The sequence below is a fragment of the Anopheles aquasalis genome, chromosome 2 (genome assembly GCF_943734665.1).
Source record: "Anopheles aquasalis chromosome 2, idAnoAquaMG_Q_19, whole genome shotgun sequence".
Taxonomy (NCBI): domain Eukaryota; kingdom Metazoa; phylum Arthropoda; class Insecta; order Diptera; family Culicidae; genus Anopheles; species Anopheles aquasalis.
The window spans coordinates 36,937,501-36,957,500 of NC_064877.1; the positions used below are offsets into that span (position 1 = coordinate 36,937,501).

Here is a 20,000-nt window from a genome sequence, read left to right on the forward strand (position 1 = left end):
ACCGTGGGCGAGAGGACGAGGGACAGGGCCGAAGAGAGTAGTGCGGTGGTGTGGGGTAGGCTTTCTTGCAAAACCCCAAGGTGGTATTCTTTTTGACGAAAGGGTTGTTATTCCACCGGATCGTCGTCTTCTCGCTTGCATGCGGCGGGATAGTGGAAGAGGAGCGGGAGGTGGGGGGCTGCATTGTTGTATGTATTGTTCGGGCGAAACGGAATCGTCACTGGTGTGCGTGTGGTGGAGGTTTCAAGGTGTGAACGAAAGGAGCACAAGAGCGCTAGAGCGAAACGCACAGACACCACAGCAAGTGAGAAGGCGAATCGGCAGCGCAAGGTAGAGGGAGAAACCGGTCTCCTTCTTTATCTTATGCTATCTTTCACAGATGCTGTTTGGCTCTCTCTATCTCTCTCTCTCGCTCCTTCCAGCCAGCACTGTTTGCTGCTGGCGATCGTGTGGGGAGGCATTCCTGGCCTCCTTCTCCAAGGAGTGGATTTTGCCGGCGCTTGAAGGATATCCAGTAGCCAGGAGTAGCACCTGGCAATGCGCTAGATTTGATGAGAAATGCAACAACAACAAAAACCATGCTAAGCGACGGCGTGGATTTGTTCCTTTTATCATCATCAGAATGCTTCCGGTTTGGTGGAAGCCATCCCGGAGCAGGATACCCGATGAACCCGATTACCGAATGGCCGGACAAGTGTTCGCAATGGAATCTCGGGGGATTCCTATTATCCCACCATTAGGGGTCATTAGAACACACGGCAAGTAAATCTCTGTGGGCGCCTTTGGTTAAAGTATTGAGACAAAGGTCGTCGTCAGTGGGAGACAACACACTTACCAATACGTACGCACAATCAAACGAATTTTCCTCCATGAAACAACGTAAAAGTGCGCGCGCGCGCATAACGGCGAGCGTGGATGGAATGTCCTCTATTGCAGCGGATTGACTATCCGAGTGTAGTGGTCTATGAAGCCGCTGTAAAAAGCAACAGCTCCTTGTTGCAAAATCAATAGATATTAGCGCAAGAATGTAAACAACTTCATCACGAGATAGGGTGACCATCGTAGTACACAATGAATATCATTCGGGATTCTCGTAGCTGTGTTGAGCTAGTGCACTAGGAGGGCGAAAAAAAAAACGGTTGCCAGTAGAAATGGCGCGATTTGCATGTCGCAAAAAGGTTTTCCGATACATTTCCGTGTTAAAAAGGTTTCAGTGAATAGCTCTACTTCATCCGACACTCGGGGCCGTCGGTCTGGCGCCTCGGTTTTGTCACCATTCTGGGCCATATGACAGCATTTCCAAAGCAACGTTGTCAGCAACAAATCAGCAAGTTGTAAAGAAGTCGTGTTGTTGTGTTGTTGCTATTGCCGTTGTTGTGTTGTGTTGTGTGAGTGGAACTTTAGATGTATACCACGGGAGTGGACCACGGGAGTGGAGGTGCAGGTGCGCAAAAGAAAAGAATTAATTCGACCATGTTTTCTGTTCCATAGTTTTTTATGTTCAGCAAATGTGCCTCAAAGTGAAGTGTACGACAGGTTGCCCAAGTGCCCACCGTTTTGGGGTGTGTAGCGTTTAACGAAAACATGAAGTGATGGTATTTGACGTTGCAAGTACAACATACACCCTATGTGCACCCTAGCATCATCAATTAACAAAAACGCGTCGCCTACCAGTACCAGCAAACCGTACAACCTGCCGGCCTGCTTTTTCTCACACAAACAAAAATAGAAAATTAAAACAACAACCGTCCGCCAGTATGTTTTGAAAACGCAGCAGTAATCAAACAGCTCAAGCATTGATAAATATGGCTACTCACAAAACTGATGCACAGCTACTGCTTCCCTGAAGAAGTGATGAAACGGAGTGTTCCTTGTTCTGGTGGCTGCTTGTAACTATATGTGCAATAGTGCTCTCCTGAAACAACCGCGCATATCTTTTTAAGTAAAAGGAAACGAATTTTAAGCGGCACGGAAATTGTTTGTACAAGCTGCTAGTGGCCAAAACCCCTTCTCGTGATGTTTTGCAACAAGAACTGAACCTGATATTATCCCGTGCCGGGGCGTCTTCAATATGAATAAATGATAGTTACAGCAGCGCCATTACTGACGGTGTGCACCTGAGCTGTCGTCGTTGTATGACGCCTTATGTTCATGGTAAGCATTACAATGGAGACTTTTCAATTCTAATTTCATTTCCCAATCCTCTAAAAAAAAGTAAACCCCCCAAACATGACACTGAAGAATTCGTTCTTATTCTCTAACCCAAAGGGAATCGTTTTTGTTTCTCAATATGGCTTAGCACCAGTCTGACATTTTCACCAGCTAACTAGATTTTTTTTCCATTTTATTGTTCCAGACAGTTTAAACAACATTGAATGTGCAACATCGTCGGTAATTGCAAAGGAACCTCTCTAGTCCTAGTACAGTACAGAATCGTCCTTCGGCAGAGCATCAAACACAGAGCCACACGCCGAGCAGGCTGGTTCGATCAAACGAGGCTTGAAAATCAACAATTGAGTTGCTAGCTTTATGCATTTCATTTGAAGGTTTTCCGGAAACAATGAACGGTAGCTTGACTGGCGGTGGCAGTTTGCGAAAGGGATTTAAACATTGAGAAGCAACGTGTTTCGGACATAATGGAACCACTGCCAGCACATGAAAACGGCAACATTCCTGATACAAGATAATCCCTCAGCCGGCGGCACCGTTTATCGAATGGTTCCCTAATGACAGTAACAGGGCGCGAAGCAACAGGACAGACGCACCGCGCGCCAACAGTACTTCACCCGGAAAAGTTTATTAGCGTTACGGGCTACTACCAGTTGTGCCGCTGTTCGGGAACGTAACATGTACGTTATTAATCCGGCTTCAGCGCCGCAGGATCATCTTCCAAATACCTTCAAAAAGGGGCCCACATCCGCTGGTAGTGCAGCTACCACCGTCACCGAGTCGATTCTGATTCCCAGGACAAACAACGAAATCTTAACGCAACTATTGACAAAATGCACCGTCGAAATGTCGAAGGAGGCGGCCAATTTTAGTAGCCCGCGCGATAAAACGCCTCCTCCTTCCGCTGCCATTGCGCTGACATCGCCGATCCCCGCAACAGTTGCCACACCACCGTCACAAGCATCGCCAGCGACTTCGCCCCGCGGAACGCAACATTCAGAAGATGCCGGCCCGCCTCCAACCACGAAACGCCTTGACGATAATGATTCTCAGGTTAAAGTGAATGGCCTCGCTGAACCATGTTCCTCCTCCGCCACGGGGACACTTTCGCCCCCACACACGCCGGATGTGTCGGCGAAAGTGTCCCTTGGTGATAAGCACAGGAGCACGTGTTCGGCCGCACCCAAATCTTCACCGTTGTCATCCAATCATCCGGCTTCGGGGCCGAATTCGGATGGTAGTGCAGTGCCAGTGGCTGTAAAAACGACATCCTCTAGCACATCGTCATCCGGGCAACCATTGGATTCCGTTGCGTCGCAGAGTGAAGCACCTACAGCAAACCACGCTACCACACTAGCTCCAGCCACCTTTTCCAGTGTAGTTCATCCGAAGGAACGGGCTCTCCGGTCGATAGCTGTTGCCGCTGCGAACGGTGGCAGCCCTACCGCGGAGAAAGGAATCGGCACATCGGGAAAGGTGGCCAACGGTAAATCCTCAGGCAGCGTCGGATCGCCTGGAGGTGGAGCAATTCTGAGGGGAGCAACGAATAGCAATTGCGCCGGAGGTGCCGGTACCTCCGGTGTTCCGACAGCAGCTGGATGCGGATCGGTGCATGGTGGAAGGTTGCAGTTTTTCAAGGGTAAGTCCAATGCCATCCCGCGGTTGGTCCTATTTCATCCGTTTTCGGCAAATATTTTGTGGTAGATTTAGAGTTCACTTAAGCACCATTACAGCACAAGATCGTGATCATTGAAATCGATCGTTAGTGATCTGTAATTTGACATTTGCTTTCAACCGTAAATGAGGAAAGACAGATTCGCGACAAAATTTGCGTTACTCTCGAGTTAATTGATTAAGTACATTGAATGCGATCGCCAGTGACTTTTTACATGCTGTGCGATAAGTATGCGAAGTTATCTTCGTTGCCAGCAGGTCCCGGGATTCACATGAATGGTGTTATCATTCCCATATTTGTTTGTTCTTTAAAGAAGTAGTATGCAAGTACAAGGCTGGTGGTGCTTCAAACATTTGAAAGCAGTAAATCGGGTGACTTTGAGCAGACTTTCAGTCATATAAATGATACTGAGCACCCGGCGGGAGAGGGGGAAGGGGGGATAGGTCACTGACACGAAGGCCATTGGCTTGTCTCATTCCCGATATCAGTGAGACCACCAACGTTGGGCCCGTTTAGTCGCTACGGACTGTGTCTGCCTCACGATGGTTGGTGGAAAAAAGAAATCATTCCTTATCGGTGCTTCTCAGCCGGGGGCCTTTACTACCTACCAATGGCTAGGTATTAGCTGAATTTTGGAATCTTCGGTCGTCGGGGGGTCCCATAAAATGAAGTACAATTTTCCGTTGTTCACAGAATGAATGAAATGTAGATTGTACTTTAGGCCCGCGCGAACTCAAATATGGTTTACATGCGATAAGCGAAATCAGCGATAGCTAACACAGACATACATCACCATACAGGGGTGGGGAGGGCGGGCTCTGTTTGTTTCACTGCCTATCACATAGGAGAATAATTAAACGCGTTTTGGCACGGTAACTTTCGGGCGTAGGCCATCGTCGTCGTCGTCGTCGTCGTCGCTAAGAGAGATACTTGACGCACGCCTCAAGATTACGCGTAATGCCACACCTCCTTCGTTTGTGACTGATAAGTCGCCCTTACTTAAGACAACAACGGTACGGGACCCCCCCTCAACCTGGAACAAGCTCTGTCGCACTGACCGACCGACCGCCTGTGGAGGCTGGTACTGATAAGGAGTGGCCATGTTTGTGTGTATGTAGTACGTACAGTCGATGAAAGCCCATGGTTGGTGGGCCGGCTGCTCCGAAAAATCCCGGTTATCAAGAAGAGACCACTTGTGGCGTCCGCAATACGCCGCACCACCCTTCATTATCGTCGCGCTGCATGACGATGCGATCATGACCACCGTGAAGTGCGTAATAGACGTATAGAATCTTATTATTATTATTGTTCTTGGACACTTCTTAGGACTTGATGGTTTTGCGTCTGTCCTCCCGGAGGTGAATCTGTTATCAAAAACGATTGTACCCTGCGACCGGAGCAGCTTTACTGCCTCATCAGCAATCTTGACATTATACACATAGGGTTTTCACTGGCATGAAACATCTTTTCGGCTTTTTGGGTTTTAGTAAATTAAAAGAGCCTCAGGCAGCCTATAGATATAGAAAACGTTTTAAACATTGTCATGTCTTAAGTTTCAGTCATTCAGTAATTGGCACGTCCTCCTTTTTCAAAGTTATTATTGCTGGCTTAGCCAGCATATTGATTATTTGTTTGTTCAGCGATCCTTTCGCTCGGAACGGAAGGTCGTAGATTCGAGATAGTCTATTGCTAAATTAATTTACTTTCTTTTTTTCTTTTTTCATTATATCCTACTGTTATTGCGTTTCCGAAGGCTCTGCTTTCATTGTTAGAATAGAAATTAAAAAAAAGAGTTGTGCAAAGTATACAAACAATTTTACCCGTCTTTTGTGCAGATAAATACTGCAAAATGTGCCCAAAATGTATATGATTGATCATTATTTCCTTTCAACAGTAGGCCATGTTCTCTATGACGTTGGACGCAGTCAATGAAACGTTAAAACGTGTCTAGTAGGTCGTGAACGCTGGATTTCACATTTTGTCCCAAAATGGCACATAAAATTGATTCCTATGGCATTTCCTGTTGATGTGAAAATGAAACAATCTGCAATACGGGCGTGTATAAGTTGTGTTGCCTGTAACCATAAAAATCTGTTGGGTTGTAGTTCCCTCCATATATGATGCCTAAATGGGTGGAGAATCTCCAGATGTTCGCTTGATTGGTTTAAGCAGCAGTTGCGTAGGCGAATGTGGAATGTGCACTTCGCACTTCATTAGCCAGTGGAATGCGCGAACCTTAACTCGATTTATGGTCGCTACAGCTGTGACGCCACGAGCTCGCAGCTATTGCGCAGTGACGAAAAAGGGAAATTGTTAGCCGCTCCGAATGAGTCCAAGGATCATTAATTTAGTTCCCTCTTTAGTTCAAAATTGAGTAACTAAAATTTTTGTTCATTTAAAGTTAGTTTAAAAACATAATAATAAATCTGTGTTTTGCTCAGTTGCAGGGAATGAATGAAAAAAATGGGCGCTCCCATTCACCCTTCCCAAAAGGCGTCTATGATACGCATATTGTACAAGCGAGTCGTTCTAGCAGAAGCAAACACACTTTTTTAACTTCTTGGAACGACGGAGGAAGTTACCTGCTGCGATCATCGTCTTGCATCGCAGCCCACAGCAGATCCGGCTGCTTCTTGTCCCCCGAACCTTCTTCCAAGGAGCGAAAAGGCCAAACAATACACACTTTTCCGCTTGGGCGATGATCTGTGTTGAAGAACGTAGCAGTGCTACATGCAGCCATAGCGTACCAATAGCAGCGGGAATGATGATGGACCGAGGGTTGTCGGGCGTTCAATCCTGGCTACCGAGCGTGTCGGGGTGCCTCTTTTCACTTGCCTATAACCTCTAGCGGCAGTCCCCTAAGCGCACAAGATGCCCCTTTGGGGGGGGGGGGGGGGTAGTAAAGGAGAAAAAGGGTTGGCGGAGTTGACGAAACAATGGAATATTAGTACCCGCGTGCCAACCTCCCCCCCCCCCCCTCCTACTGCCCCTGTCTAGTGCTCCAAGCTCTGTTGGTGGCCCCACGGTGCGTTACTTTCAAGCATGAGAGAATAATGGTTTGCGTGAGAGAATCATTCCAACACATAAAGAAGAATAAGTCCACCATCGAAATTCGATACGTGTGCATAGGTGTGTATGTTGGTGTGTGTGTTTTTGGTTGTGTTGTACGTACAATCACTACATAGTGATTGTTAAGTTTTGTAGAATATTAATATATCAGACATGGAATGGAATTGTCTCTTCGATTCCTTTGTTCTAAATTACGTTTGAAAAACCTCTTACGTGTCGCATCTCCAATGTATGGCATGTGGATAATTACCTGAGCAACTTCTTGTTTTATATTTAAATGAAAATATAGAATTTAGATCTGTGAAGATCTGTGAGATTTAGAACATCTGTGGTAGGTTCAGCACACCAATGGATCACAAGCTTAGGATCACCGTTCGTGGTGAATTATTTCTAAGAATCTCGACGGGCCTACGTCGGTAGTAGAGGTTGCTCAGCAACGATTGCTGTTTTCCGGCACATCGCGCCTACCTCACTGGGATGCTGGAAGAAAGTAATCGCAATAACCCCGTTCAGCGTGACAAAACGGGATGCACAGCGCGCCCGGTGCGGCACAGTCCGGAGAAATGGGGCGGTTTGCGCTTTCGAGAAAAGATTGAATTTCTTGCAGTCAAGCAATTAAGTGACGGGCGGAAGTTTGAGTCGGGCGTCCGAGTGCGTCGCCAAGTTTGCCGTAATATGTCTGTCATTCCTGTTCTTTCTCTTGCTCGCTCGCTCTCTCTCTTTCTCTCTCTCCACGTCTCTAATCGCTAAATCGTGCCATTCCCGTTGATCTATGTTTCGTGGAAGTAATTTAGCCACCGTTAATTGGTCACATTATGGTAATTTAATTTAACAACATAATAACGGGTGGACCAAACGGAATGAGGGAGAGATGCCTTTTTTTGCCAACACGCATACAAACATATCATCGATCTACGCCGACGTTTTGTACACATTAAATGGTGAGCTGCTGTGACACGCATAATGGTGGGCGCCACGTTTTCCGTAGATCACGGTGAATCAATAGATGTACGTCTCGTACATCTCGATAATTGCGCCGGCTGTATCTTTTGCGAGGGTTCGATGAGTAAACAAGTAATCGGCTCGGCAGTTTCCACCACTAGTGGGATAACAAAGGACGGGGGAAACCCGAATAAAAACCATTCAGGCGATCGCTAGTACCAGCTGCTGCTGATGCTGATGCTGCTGCTGCTGCTGCTGCTCGGCTCATTCGCTCCACAAGATTTGCGCTTTCTCCAAGAGACAAAGCACGACGCAGTCTGTCCTGTGGTAACGAGTGGAGAAACAAATGACCACCGTTGGAAGCAAATCGTGCAAATCGCAGGCAGAGCCTAACCCGTTCGCCGAGAGTGTGGCTCAAGATGATGGTGATGAAGCTGGCGGAAGGAAATAAAAAAAAACGAGGAGAAACAGAGTTGGTAGCAAAATGTGTGGTATGATGGCGAGCGCGCGTGCGCGTCCAATTACTAATGTCCACACAACACCCATCTGCCGTTGGTGCTCCCCCCTTAATCCCGACGGTCTCCTCTCTCTTTCATGCTCTTTCACCCCACTCGCACACACAGGCACCATCTTTTCCAGTGGCGTCGATGAGCTGCTGCGGTTTGGCCTGCTTGGATGCTGCTGTGCGTTGTTCTTGGCTTAGCTCCAAGCTTGGCTTAGCTTGGCTTCCATCCAAGATCGAAGGCTCCACACACCGCTTGCTACAAGAAGTGTGTTCCCAAAAAAAATGACAGATCGCGCGGGCTTCTGGCAGAAATGTGATGCCTGCTGTGCGTCTCCGCCGCCGCCGCCGCCGCCGTCGCCGCTTTCTTCAGCTTGCGCGATGTGCTGCTCTCCTCATCCAAGCAGCCCAGCAGCAGCAGTAGCAAGAGTCGCCAAGAGGCCATAACCGGTGACCGCGTGTAAGGTGAGGTGTGCGGTGTTGGTGCGCGGTTATCGCACGACGTTGTGAAGATAAAGCGAGAACCCCCCAGCATCGTGGATGAGCATTGGATTGGATATGAGGTGGATGAGATGAGATCGGACGTAAGGTTGTTGTGTTGAAAGGATGTTGTGTGGGGTATGCTGAAGATCGAGAGAGAGAGACCAAGAGAGCGATCGAGAGAGAGAGAGAGAGAGAGAGAGAGAGAGAGAGAGAGAGAGAGAGAGAGAGAGAGGGAGAGGGAGAGAGAGAAAAAAAAAGGGTGGCGCACGCGCGCGCGCGTACTGCTTTCGATCTGCACCGCGAAGAGATGATAGCGAAGAAAAGCGCGCTGTTGGGTCCGTTTTATGGTCACCAGGGAGGGTGGGATGGAGATGTTTTTGCTGCGACTCGAGGATGGTCATCGCGGGCTGGGTCTAGTCCGGGAGAGAATTGATACAGATTTAACAGGTAAAAAGCGGGACAGAGAACTACTCTATGTGTGGAGTGGGTGGTTCTGGTGGTTGTAGAGGAAAAGAACGGAAGGGAGTGAAATAAAAAAGTAAAAAACCGAAACCGAAAAAAAACCAAAGAAAACTCCTGAAACGAGCGAGCATTGGATTAAGTGAAAGAGCATAGGAAAGCCAGCCGGCCACAGCCAGGGCCACAGCCGGTGGCAGCGGCGGGTGTGGAGCCAAACGAACGATGACAGGCGAAAGATTACGAGCGAGCGAGAGAGTGGGTTGCAGGGGAGCAGGGAAGCCCCCGGGGGAAGGGGGAGGAGGGGGAGGAACGAGTTGCAGGGTGAAATTGGGCTCGTGCTACATACCACCACCGGCGGACCCTCTTCTCCTCTTCTTCTCTGGCGTGTGGTCTCGTGAATCGCCGGCTGTAACAACCCTCTCGCTGCTGCTGCTGCGGCTGCTGAACGATCGTTCGTTCGTTCCACCGTTCGTTGGCCTCCTCTGTGCCCTCCCAGTGTCTTGAGGGGGAAAAGGGGGGGTTGCGATGGAGCTGCGATGGGGCCAAGGAATGGCTCGTGCGCACACGTCAAATAACCGAGCCGAGCGAGCGATTCGACTCGCATGGGTGCTGCCGGCGATGGTGGTGGCCACGGCGCGGCTGCTGCTGCTCCGTGCGTGGTCTTCCGCGAAACAACATCACCTTGGAGGAAGAGAAAGAGAGTGCGAGATATAAGGCTAGGGATGGGTGGATGAAATTGTGGCCAAAGGCTTCGGTGCTCTAGGGTTCGTTCGTTCTCCCTTTCCTTTCAGCTACTACTGCCGTTACTGGCTGCTGCTGCTGCTGCTATCTTATCCTATCTTCCGCTGGGACCTCGATCGAGGTGTGGTGCCTGTTGTGTCGAGTTTCTCCAATCTTCTCATAGCTTGCTGCTCCGAAAAGAAAAAAAAACGGGGATTTAGCGTCAAAAGTCACACAGGAGGAGACCTCTTACGAATGGGAAGCATCCATCTGCGAGGTGACCGCCACTAGGACCTAGGTCAGTGGCAATTGGCAGCACCGGATCGGATCCGGGTGTAATAATTAAATTAAACTACACATTTTGGATCATAATTGTTGAATTGCTCACAATATCGATTGGGAATGAACGACGGGATCCAAGGAATCAGGCTGCAATTCATGGCCTACTTGAGCGCAACGGAAAATGACGTTACCTTTCCTCCGAGTGAGCTCGGTACATATTCCCGCAGTTACCTTTGCTTATTGGAGAGAGCAAATTTTGAGCCTACTAGACGCAGACAATCACAGGAGCAGCAACAGGTGTAAGCCGTATGCGCGCGCGCGCGGCATGTGAAATGTATATCTGCTGCTCTGCGACTCTCGGACTCACGTTAACCCCCCGATTGCCTGCCTGTACGTCAACAACATACACCAGGGCTTTGCGTTGGATGGGACAGGGGAAAGAAGTGGAAGCGACTTCGGGGAGTGGGATGAAAAGTGTTGTGGCTGGTTGGCTGGCTGAATGGAAGGTGAGTGTATTTTCAGGTTGAGGAAAACGTAGGGAAAACACTAAACAAAAGGTAGAGAAACGCGGAAAGACGACAACGAGAACATATGGCCAAGGAGGGAGGAGTAGGGGGAGGAGGAGGAGAGTAGCGCGCAGCGAGAGATCGGGCACGAGCGAAAAAAATATGTTGTCTTGCTTGGTGAAGCAAGCATGGTGGTGGTGGGGTCCCATGCGCCGTCCTGCATGCATGCTCCTCTGCTGCTATGTGCTTGTGTTGTCCTGACCGTCTGGCTACGATCTTGTCCGCTGAAATCGCTGGTCGGGAATATGTCGGGTTCAGGTGCTAGACGTGAAGAGCTTTGCAGGATGCTTTTCCGCCGCTTGCTGCTGCGGTTCCTGCTTCGCCATCGTGTTCATCATACTCAGACAGGCAGAGGGGCGAACGGTCGGTCGATCTGGGGTTGATTACCACCGAAAAGGATGCCCTTGTGCAAGATGGTTGTTAAATTTATGTTTTTATTCGATTAGTCTTCAACTCCATGAAAAGCAGCGCCTCAAAGTATAGTCGGGATTCAGAAGAACACATCTTCATGATTTGGTAAATTTGCAAAAAATTGCTTGCTCAATTCTCTTTCAACCAAATGTCCATAGTGCGGAGGGCATTGGGTTTCTACACCATCATTGCCCGATGCCAAAGGTGCCGTGGCACTATGTTGAGACCGTCGTTGAGCAGTAGAGAGAGCGATACGAAACTCTTTGTGCATCAGAGAGAGATAGAGAGCGAAAGAAGGAGCAATAAAGACCCTGAAAAGGATCCAGTCAGCAAAACAAGGAAAACTACAGCAAACGTAGCAACCGGCGAGAAACGGGAAACATTTGCCATCTGTCGTACTCATCACACCATCCATCGCCTCCTAGTTGGTTGTTTGGCGTGTGCCACGAGATGCGTATTGAAATAAAAACCCCTCGCATGGTATGGTGCTGGTGGAAGTGCTTCGCTGGGCACGTGAGCCCAAACTTCACAGGGGAGGGCGGGGAGGTAGGGGTGAGGCTCTGTTCTAGAGATGCTTCAACTGGAGGAAAAGAGATAGAGAAAAACAGACCGAGGGTACGAATATGCGAGTGAGTAAGTGAGTAAGGAAATAGAATGAATTAAAGAGAGATAAAAGAGAAAGAGAGAAAGAGAGAGAACAAACGGGAGAAACATTAAGCAGCACTAAAATCGTCTTTCTAGCCTTAGGGTGTGGGGGGTGTGTGATGTTGGAATGGTGGCCGGAAATGCCAGAAAAAAAAAATCGAAGCTTCTCCTGTATTTTTTTTCCCCGATGTAGCTCCGCTTCCCAAATCCCCTAACCGTGTTGATTGTTGCATGGCACATGAAAAAGGAGAAATAAAAAATCGTAAATGGCACCGGCCAACTTTAACGAAAGGGGTGCAGTCGGTTAATTTTTGGGAAAAAGGATGCATATTTGAATGAATCAGTGATATATAACCCAGTTCAGGATGTTGGTTTAGGAATTCTTCTGCAACTGCCACATCACCAGTCTTCCGACAGCCTATTAAGCGCCAAGCAGCGTGGCAGTGTCATATGCACAATAGGAGACTACTACAATATCTCTAAATCATCGCCAAGCCGTGTAGCATTAGTAGTAGGTGTTTGGGGAGCGATTCACATTCGTCATTCAACCCAGAGCCTACTGCGCTTCTATTGGTGGTAACTACTTGTTCTTCTGTCATGTGGTTTCAAAATGACATAGAATCCGCTAAGGAGTTATGTTTGCTTATGACAAAAAAGCAACGCAAAGGACAAAGCGATAGTTATTGCACAATGCCTTGCGGCTAGTATTGCCTTGTGAAAGAAGAAATTAACTCCGAGAATAGAAAATTTAATTAAGCAAAAGCTGCAACTCGTTTGCGAGGCTTTTTCAGATAACGCATCAAAAGCGCAGACCACCTAGACCAAACACAGAGGGCAGGGCCCGCCGATCGCCCTCAACTCCGGACGTCTGGTGCTACCGGGAGTGGAAAAGCGCATTGCGCTATTGATAAGATACTGGTCTCTTTGGGGGGAAGGACGGTATCATCTGATAATCAGCTAAAATGAGGTACCGTAATTCCTTTCTTCACTCCATTTCCCTCCTTCCTTCCCTGCTGTCTCTTCAGTCCATGCCACGGAGTCGGTCGGTCGGTCGGGAACGCGTAACAGTGGCATCCCAACGTTGTACACAGCGGGGCAGGTCGTGAATTGTGTGGTGCTTTTGTGTTTGCGTAGGAATCATGAGCGAGCTCTCCTTCCCGGTGTATACGTGGGTGTGTTTCATGGTTTGTGCAGCACCGTTTGTCTGTGTGTTGTGTCTCTCTGTGTCGGTTCGGGTGTGTAGTAATGACTCCGCGACACACGCGCGAGAGCGCGCGCGCGCACGCGTTCAGCAGCACCCTTGCTCCTGTGGCCGCTTATGCTGCGGGGAAAATAGCGCGGGATAACCAGAAGGGCGGGAGGGTTGAGGCAACAAATGGTGGCGGTGAGTTAAGGGCTAGTTTATGCTGCTCGCAGGAGTGTGTAGGCTGTGTGGTTGAATGAAAAAAGCCCGTGGCGCAGGCCATCGGACGTCGTTGGAAATCGTCGAGCTCCCTCTCTGTGGTGCCAGCACGGCGAGCCATCACAGATCACGTCGAGTGCGTAACCGCATCCAAACACCACGATCTACGATGATGTGCGCGAACAGACCGCGTAGCCGTAGACACAGCGGACAGAGCACATCCTCCCCGGTTCTGCAGAGGAATGAACAGCCCTCGCCTTTGCCACCTTCCTGGCTGTTGATCGCTAGAGGAGTTCCTTCGTGCCGGTAGTGGTCGGTTAGGGGAAAAGGGGCCAGAGGGAGGCTGTTGTTGTTGATGTGTTCATTACCTTTGCCCCCACAACTCCGTCTCCATTCGCCGTCCCCAGCGACCGTGCCATGTTACCTTTACGAGGGACGCGTGCTCGTTTTATTGTCTTTCTTGCCACTTTCACCCCACCAACCCCAAAGGCCCCCTCTGCGTGTACCTTTGTCGCCTACTCTTTACTAGCCACCGCCCCTCGCTCGCTCGCGTAGTTTGTTCGCCTCATCGTGCGCTTCCCTATACCAGCCACGCTGTCATGTGTTTGTTGGGGGGCAACCGAGCAGCAGCAGCACTTTACAGCAGACGCAGAGTTGACGTTGCGTGCGGTGCTGCGTTACGCTTGGGTTGATCATAGTAGTCTCAGCAAACGCAAACGTTCCCTATGCTCTCCGCCATCGATGTCTACTGCGTGTACAATAGAATGTTTTGTGAGGAAAAAAAAGCAGACTAAAATTATGAATCGTAGTACCCATAGCGTACCGAGGACAGATGTTTGCAACGATTTTGAAAAGAAAGTACCACCAAGAAAGCACCGCAGCTGTTTCGCGGGACGTCTAGAGTAAGCACATCGTTAGGAAAAATCGCAATGTGATTAATAAGAACTCTTCTCTAATATTTCGCTCATGCAGGGGGTCCGAAATCAAACATCGTTCAATTATGGGGATCGTCTCCTTGAGGGTAATAAGTTTTCTATCGCAAATGGCTCACAAAATCTAACCCACCACTGGGCCCCGCCGGGGTCCATACAAATCGCCCTACTCTGGTATGTGTGCGTTTGCGGTGGAGAGATGGCGATGGAAGAAAACGCTCGCAGCCAGCCAGCCAGCCAACCAGCAGCAGCAGCAGCGGTGGCGTAACCGGCGGGCGCCGTTTCTGCGTGGCGCGCGTACATATCACAAGCACGCGAGCGACGAACGTTGAAGTGCCGTGTTAGCTTTGAATGTATAATGTGTGGTGTGTGCGCGACGGTGGCGGCGACTTTCCATCACCCCACTCACCCTCACGCCACCAATCCAATCCTCTCGCCAAACAAGAAATGTTCACAGAGGGGCACGTGCGCAACAACGAGCGAGGCGTTTAGGCACGAGCCCCCTCTGGTATGCGTGCGCCGAAGGGGTCGCGGTGGCACCGGAGCGGTGAAGAAGTGTGGAAATGACAGAGAAAGGGGAGTGAGTGGAAAAATAGGGGATAGATGTGAAGAGGAGTCGGAAGAAGAAGAAGAAGAGTGGAACGGAAGGGCAACTTTGCGGCGACCACGAATGGCAATGTTCCTGCCGCTTGCTGCTGCTGCTGCTGCTGGTGCTGCTCTTGAAAGCGATCCGATGGAAAGCGCGTCGTCTTCAAGCGCGCGGGGCAATCCGGTGGCAATTCGGGTTGTAGTGGTGCCCGCTCGTGCTCTCGCTCTCTTTCTAGCTGTTACCCCTTTTCGGGTATCTGTCGAGAGCTCTCGGCCACACCTCACCACCACCGCACACCCCCCCCCCCCCCCCCCACTCTCATCATCATACACTTCCCTCCTACCGTGCTTGCTTGCGAGAGATATCCGTTGTGTGTGGCGCGTGTGTCGCCTAAACGAGATCTCTTTCCGCTCACAACCGCAATCATAATTCCTTTGCACTGGCCGCGCGCAGCCCAATAGCTGTAGCAAGAGCAGCAGCAGCAGCAGAGGACGCGTCGCGGGCGATGATGACGACGACGACGATGCTAAGGAGAGAGAAAGGGAGAGAGCGAGCGAGGAGCTGCAGAGGTCGGGAGGGGAGAGGGAAGGTTGATGATGGTGTCTGTAATGATTCTTCACCGTGTGAGCAGATGCTCGCTACCACCAGCTGTATCTCGTTGGGTCCTGCGTGCTTCCTTTTGCGCCCGCCGCCTCCTCCGCCTTCATTGCCCATCATTTGCTCCAGGCTTGTGCCAGGCTTCTTGTCGTGGCCTCTCTCTGTTTGTAGCGTACACCTCCTGTGGCCGTTGGTGTGTTTTGCTGTCTAGAGATACCGCCGGATGGTTCATCTGATGAGAGTGCACATAACATTGATTCGACGTCACTGGCATTTGCATTCGTCAACTTACGGATTATAATCACTGTTCCGGCGGAACTGGGCATTCAGCATTTGAGGAATTGTTTTAAAAATTCCTGATGAACAAAAATTTCAAAGGATATATTCTGTTTTCACTTAAAATGTCTTGAGAGTTATGAGCCATTTTCTATTTCAATCACGGGGTACGCGGCAAAAGTCATTAAAAGCTAGAATGGTTTGAAATGGAAAATAGTACATCAATGTCAACTTGTTGCGGTAAAATTAATGCCACCAATTTCTCTTTATCATCTCGATCATAAAAAATCAAACAGTTATTTGCCAACAGGTATTTGGCAGTTGCTGTTAAAATCTTGAGCTTGAAAAGTGATGTAGGTTACTTTGATTGTTGTTAGTGAATCCATAGCTTTCATAGACCGTTTTATTTTTCTCATGCAGTAAGAATATTTTCCATAAAAACCTTGGTTGTAATTCAACGAAAAGATACACAAAGTCATTGGCAAATCGATTATTTTTATGGATCTATGTAATAGATGTAGAACTTTTTCAAGCCTGGTTAAAACTAAGTACAATATTCATTTGTGCCTTAAACAAGTATGCTTCGTGATACATTAGCAACGAATGCAGGATGTATGGGGTAATTGTCAGAAGTTATTCATCTTAGAATGGGCGTGGATGTACAGTTGAATTATACGTCCGACATATTCCGGCAGCGCAATAATCTACTTCAATCTCACTTCCATTTCTCTGATTAAAGTTCAAATTCTGCTCTCAACTGGAGCACTGTTTTGGACAGGGGACTGCATTATGCTTAATCAAGCATATTTTATAGATCGCAACTGGCGAACAGGAGCGCGAGCGGTGGCTGGTAGTACGTGGGGACCATCTTAATACCAGTCCCCCATCAGCGAGACGCGTAGGAGGAGACCACCGAGATGATTATATGATTGGAGATTCTCTCAATTTCTATCCCATGCCTACCATGTTGTGCCCTTTCTCTGGACTAAAACAGTGTCGACAAGCGCGCATACGGTGGCGCAGCGGCTTCACCGGAACGATCAAGTGGCTGCCTCCCACGATCGATCAACGAGCTCGATGGGTCGTCGTCATCATCATCGCCGTCTTTGGTCGAGTTGCAACGGTGAGCAAGCGAACAGCGGTAATCAACCCAAATGCCTTGGTTGTTTGTTTGCGGCCATCTGCTGCGGCCGCGATCACCGGAAGAATATCTCCCACGGAGTTTCTGGTGCTGTTTTGAAGGCAATAAAACGCATTAGCGACGGAAGACAGTCGCGTTGTGTTCGCGACCTCTCCCGGTCAACGTCTTGGACACTCGTGACCGTTCCCACCACCCAGCCCGTGAATGTGGATTTAAATGAATCCAATCCTCCCCGACACCTTACACTACTCCACCCACTGCGTCGGCGGCGGCATTGCTGTCTGCTGCGTCTGTGAGAATGCTAATCATCATGATCGTTTGAGATATTTGGTTCAGGGAGGGAGGGTTCGGGAAGAGCGGGTTGTAAAACCTTCATTTAAGGTTTACCTTCGTTTCTTATGAGACACTTCCTTCCAGTGTTGGTCACAATTTTTTTGTGCTTTAACCTTTTCCAAAAAATGTCTGGGTTCTGTTCCATTTTTAGCTAATACTGACGCACGAAGAGACTGATCTCTTTCGGTGATCTCTTTCGTCGTCCAATTTATTCCCGATATGCAAATGTAAATCCATCGGAGGGAAACGGGAAACACAGAAACAATGTGTGTGTACCATTGCTATTTGAAGAACTATGGTCCATGAAGGAAAGACGTGATCCACAACAAAGATCAGCTTCGCCGTGGCTCTAGTAGCAGCAACGAAGCGAGAAGCTACATTGCACAGCCTCACGCGTAACTGTTCGTCGTGGGTTTGTCCTCATCCCAAGTTTCTCGCTACCTTTCGCAAGAGTGGCGGGGTGCGGTTTTGGGTGGTAAATGTGCCGTAATGATATCTCTACATTTACTAAACAATTGATCAGACACACAGTGTGCACAACACCCGGGCTCCGACACAACGTCCGTCCTATGCGCCCCACTTGCCAGGGGATGAAGGTACGCGAGAGAAGCAGTGCGGATTCCATGCGGATCTGATTGAATTGTTACTTCCATTAACTTTCTCCACCATCCACGCTCCTAATGCGCCCGTAAGATGTACGGTTGCTGGCTTTTCTTTTCGATATTTGTAGCACACCGACTTGCACCGACCTAGCGCCATTGTGTGCGGACCATTGTTTACGGCGTTGTTTTTGTGCGAACCGCTCGGTATCTATCTATTTCTTTCGATTTCAACATAGAGCAGCAAACGCCAGCTTAAAGTTTCTACTTTGGCGCAAAGAACGGGAAGATATGGTACGTGCTGGTGGTGAATATGTTACGATTTACGGTTGGAGAACAATATGAGTCGAAAAAAGGGGGAAAGGCCTCCATGAAAGCATAATGATGGAGGCGAGACGAGGCATTTTCCGCATGATGGCGGAAAAACAATCCCGGACTAGTCAGCAGTAGGCTGCGTTGTATGCGCGTGGATTTCAAATTGAAAAAGAAATAGATATTTTAGAATTTCTCGCTTGTGTTTGGATGTGTTGTACTAAATTTGGTATGAACTATGAAATTGCAGGAACGTGAAGATATTGAAAATATCATTGTAATAGGAATATGATGGCAATTATGATAATTAATTTTAATGATACTGTAATTGAAATCTTGCAACAAGTGAATCATTTTTTGTTTTATTTATGTTCCCCCTTTGCAGATGGCAAGTTCATCCTGGAATTGGCGCGAGCGAGGGAAGGCGAAAAAACGAGCTGGATATCGGTACCAAGGAAAACTTTCTGGCCACCGACCGTGTCCTCCACCAGTGCCAACTTTCACAAGCACGAAAGTTCCACCTCGCTGAGCTGTAAGTTGGCCATTCCTTGTCAACACATTTGTGTTTGCTAAATCATGGCCCCTATCGCTGTCCCCTACTGTCTACTACTGCTTATCCATCTGTCCTCAATTGTTCATCCACTTCTTTGTCTTTCGTTTTTGCAGTTTCTGACGATAACAGCTCCATCCAGTCCTCGCCATGGCAACGAGATCACTGTTGGAAGCAAGTGAACCCGCGGGCAAACATCTCAAAGGAACTATCATTGTACTACTTCCGCCCGGCGAATGTACGCTTTCGATTGACGAACGGTACGCGGGCACGGTTGCGTGTGAAACGACGCCGACCGTACGAGGCCAGCTTCCCGCAGGAAGTGAAACAGAACGAGGTCGGGTTGCCGATCTTACTGTTTGAGCTCACAGCGCGGCGACAATGCATTGTGAATGGCAGCGGGCTCGCGCAAGGTGCTGTTGATGCCTCTGCCGCTGCTACAGTTGAGCCACGGAACCGGACGGAAGTGTCAGCGACGTCATCTGCAAATGGCACCGATGGTAGTAACGAGGATGCCGAGAAGGGTGAACAGGCAATGGATTTAAAATTGAATGGAGAAGCAACAGATGATCCGATGGACACGGCAGAGGACCGTACACCACCAGTGGCAACAAATGGGAACGATGATGAAGGTGGGCAGCAGAACAAGCCGAAGGTGAACAAATCCGAGGAGCGTGGCTTGGGTAAAACCAACGGTGTCCATCATCACCACCCAGTAACGAACGGTTTCGGTAACCATCCCTGCACCTCCCACCCGGCATCGTTGCGAGGACGCTTAAAGCGAAGAGGTGGCAATGATTTAAAGACGATCTTGCAGACGCTGACTGAGCAGCAACAACGACTGGTTGCTGCCACAGTTGCTACTATGAACAGTGCCAGCAACAGTGACGCACGTGTTGCTGGTGGTCCTTTTCGATTAGGATCAGCGCTCACTGTGGGCGGTGGCAGCAGCAGCAGCAGTCTTCGGAGTGTATTCGGAAGCGCCTCTTCATCGTCGCACCCACAGCACGTGTCCCCTCGTAAGCGGATCTTGCGTGAGCTGGAGAAAGTGTCAATCGATGATGGCAGTACGATGAAGCGATCGCGCCCCAAATCATCCACTACCAGTGGTAATGGGTCGTCTTCTGCTTCATCTGCAGTTGCTGCAACAGTGGCTCCGGTTATTGTAACAGCAACCACTGCTACACTGGCAGCTAATGGAGGTGTGACCATGGGTAGTACATCCGGATCTGGACACCATCGAACCAATGGTTACGGCCATGAATCCCACGTCGGTAGCAACGGGAGTGGTGGTAGTATAGTCAATGGAACCGCTGGAAAGCATTTAACGAATGGAAGCACGGCAT

At 49.1% G+C, this 20,000-nt stretch overlaps 1 protein-coding gene across 2 annotated transcripts in view; it reads left to right on the forward strand.

Moving 5' to 3' along the window:
* The window catches only part of LOC126581133 (protein hairless), a 29,042-nt gene that overhangs the window by 2,647 nt on the left and 6,395 nt on the right, over window positions 1–20,000 (forward strand). The window contains exons 2-5 of one of the 2 annotated variants that reach the window (XM_050244607.1): window positions 1,492–2,154; window positions 2,357–3,808; window positions 18,490–18,636; window positions 18,771–20,000. The exon at window positions 18,771–20,000 is cut by the window's right edge and continues 2,073 nt beyond it. In XM_050244607.1, coding sequence (XP_050100564.1) covers window positions 2,848–3,808; window positions 18,490–18,636; window positions 18,771–20,000 — 2,338 coding nt within the window. In that variant the 5' untranslated portion in view covers window positions 1,492–2,154; window positions 2,357–2,847. The remainder of the gene's footprint in view (window positions 1–1,491; window positions 2,155–2,356; window positions 3,809–18,489; window positions 18,637–18,770) is intronic. The other variant, XM_050244609.1, reaches the window with a different exon arrangement.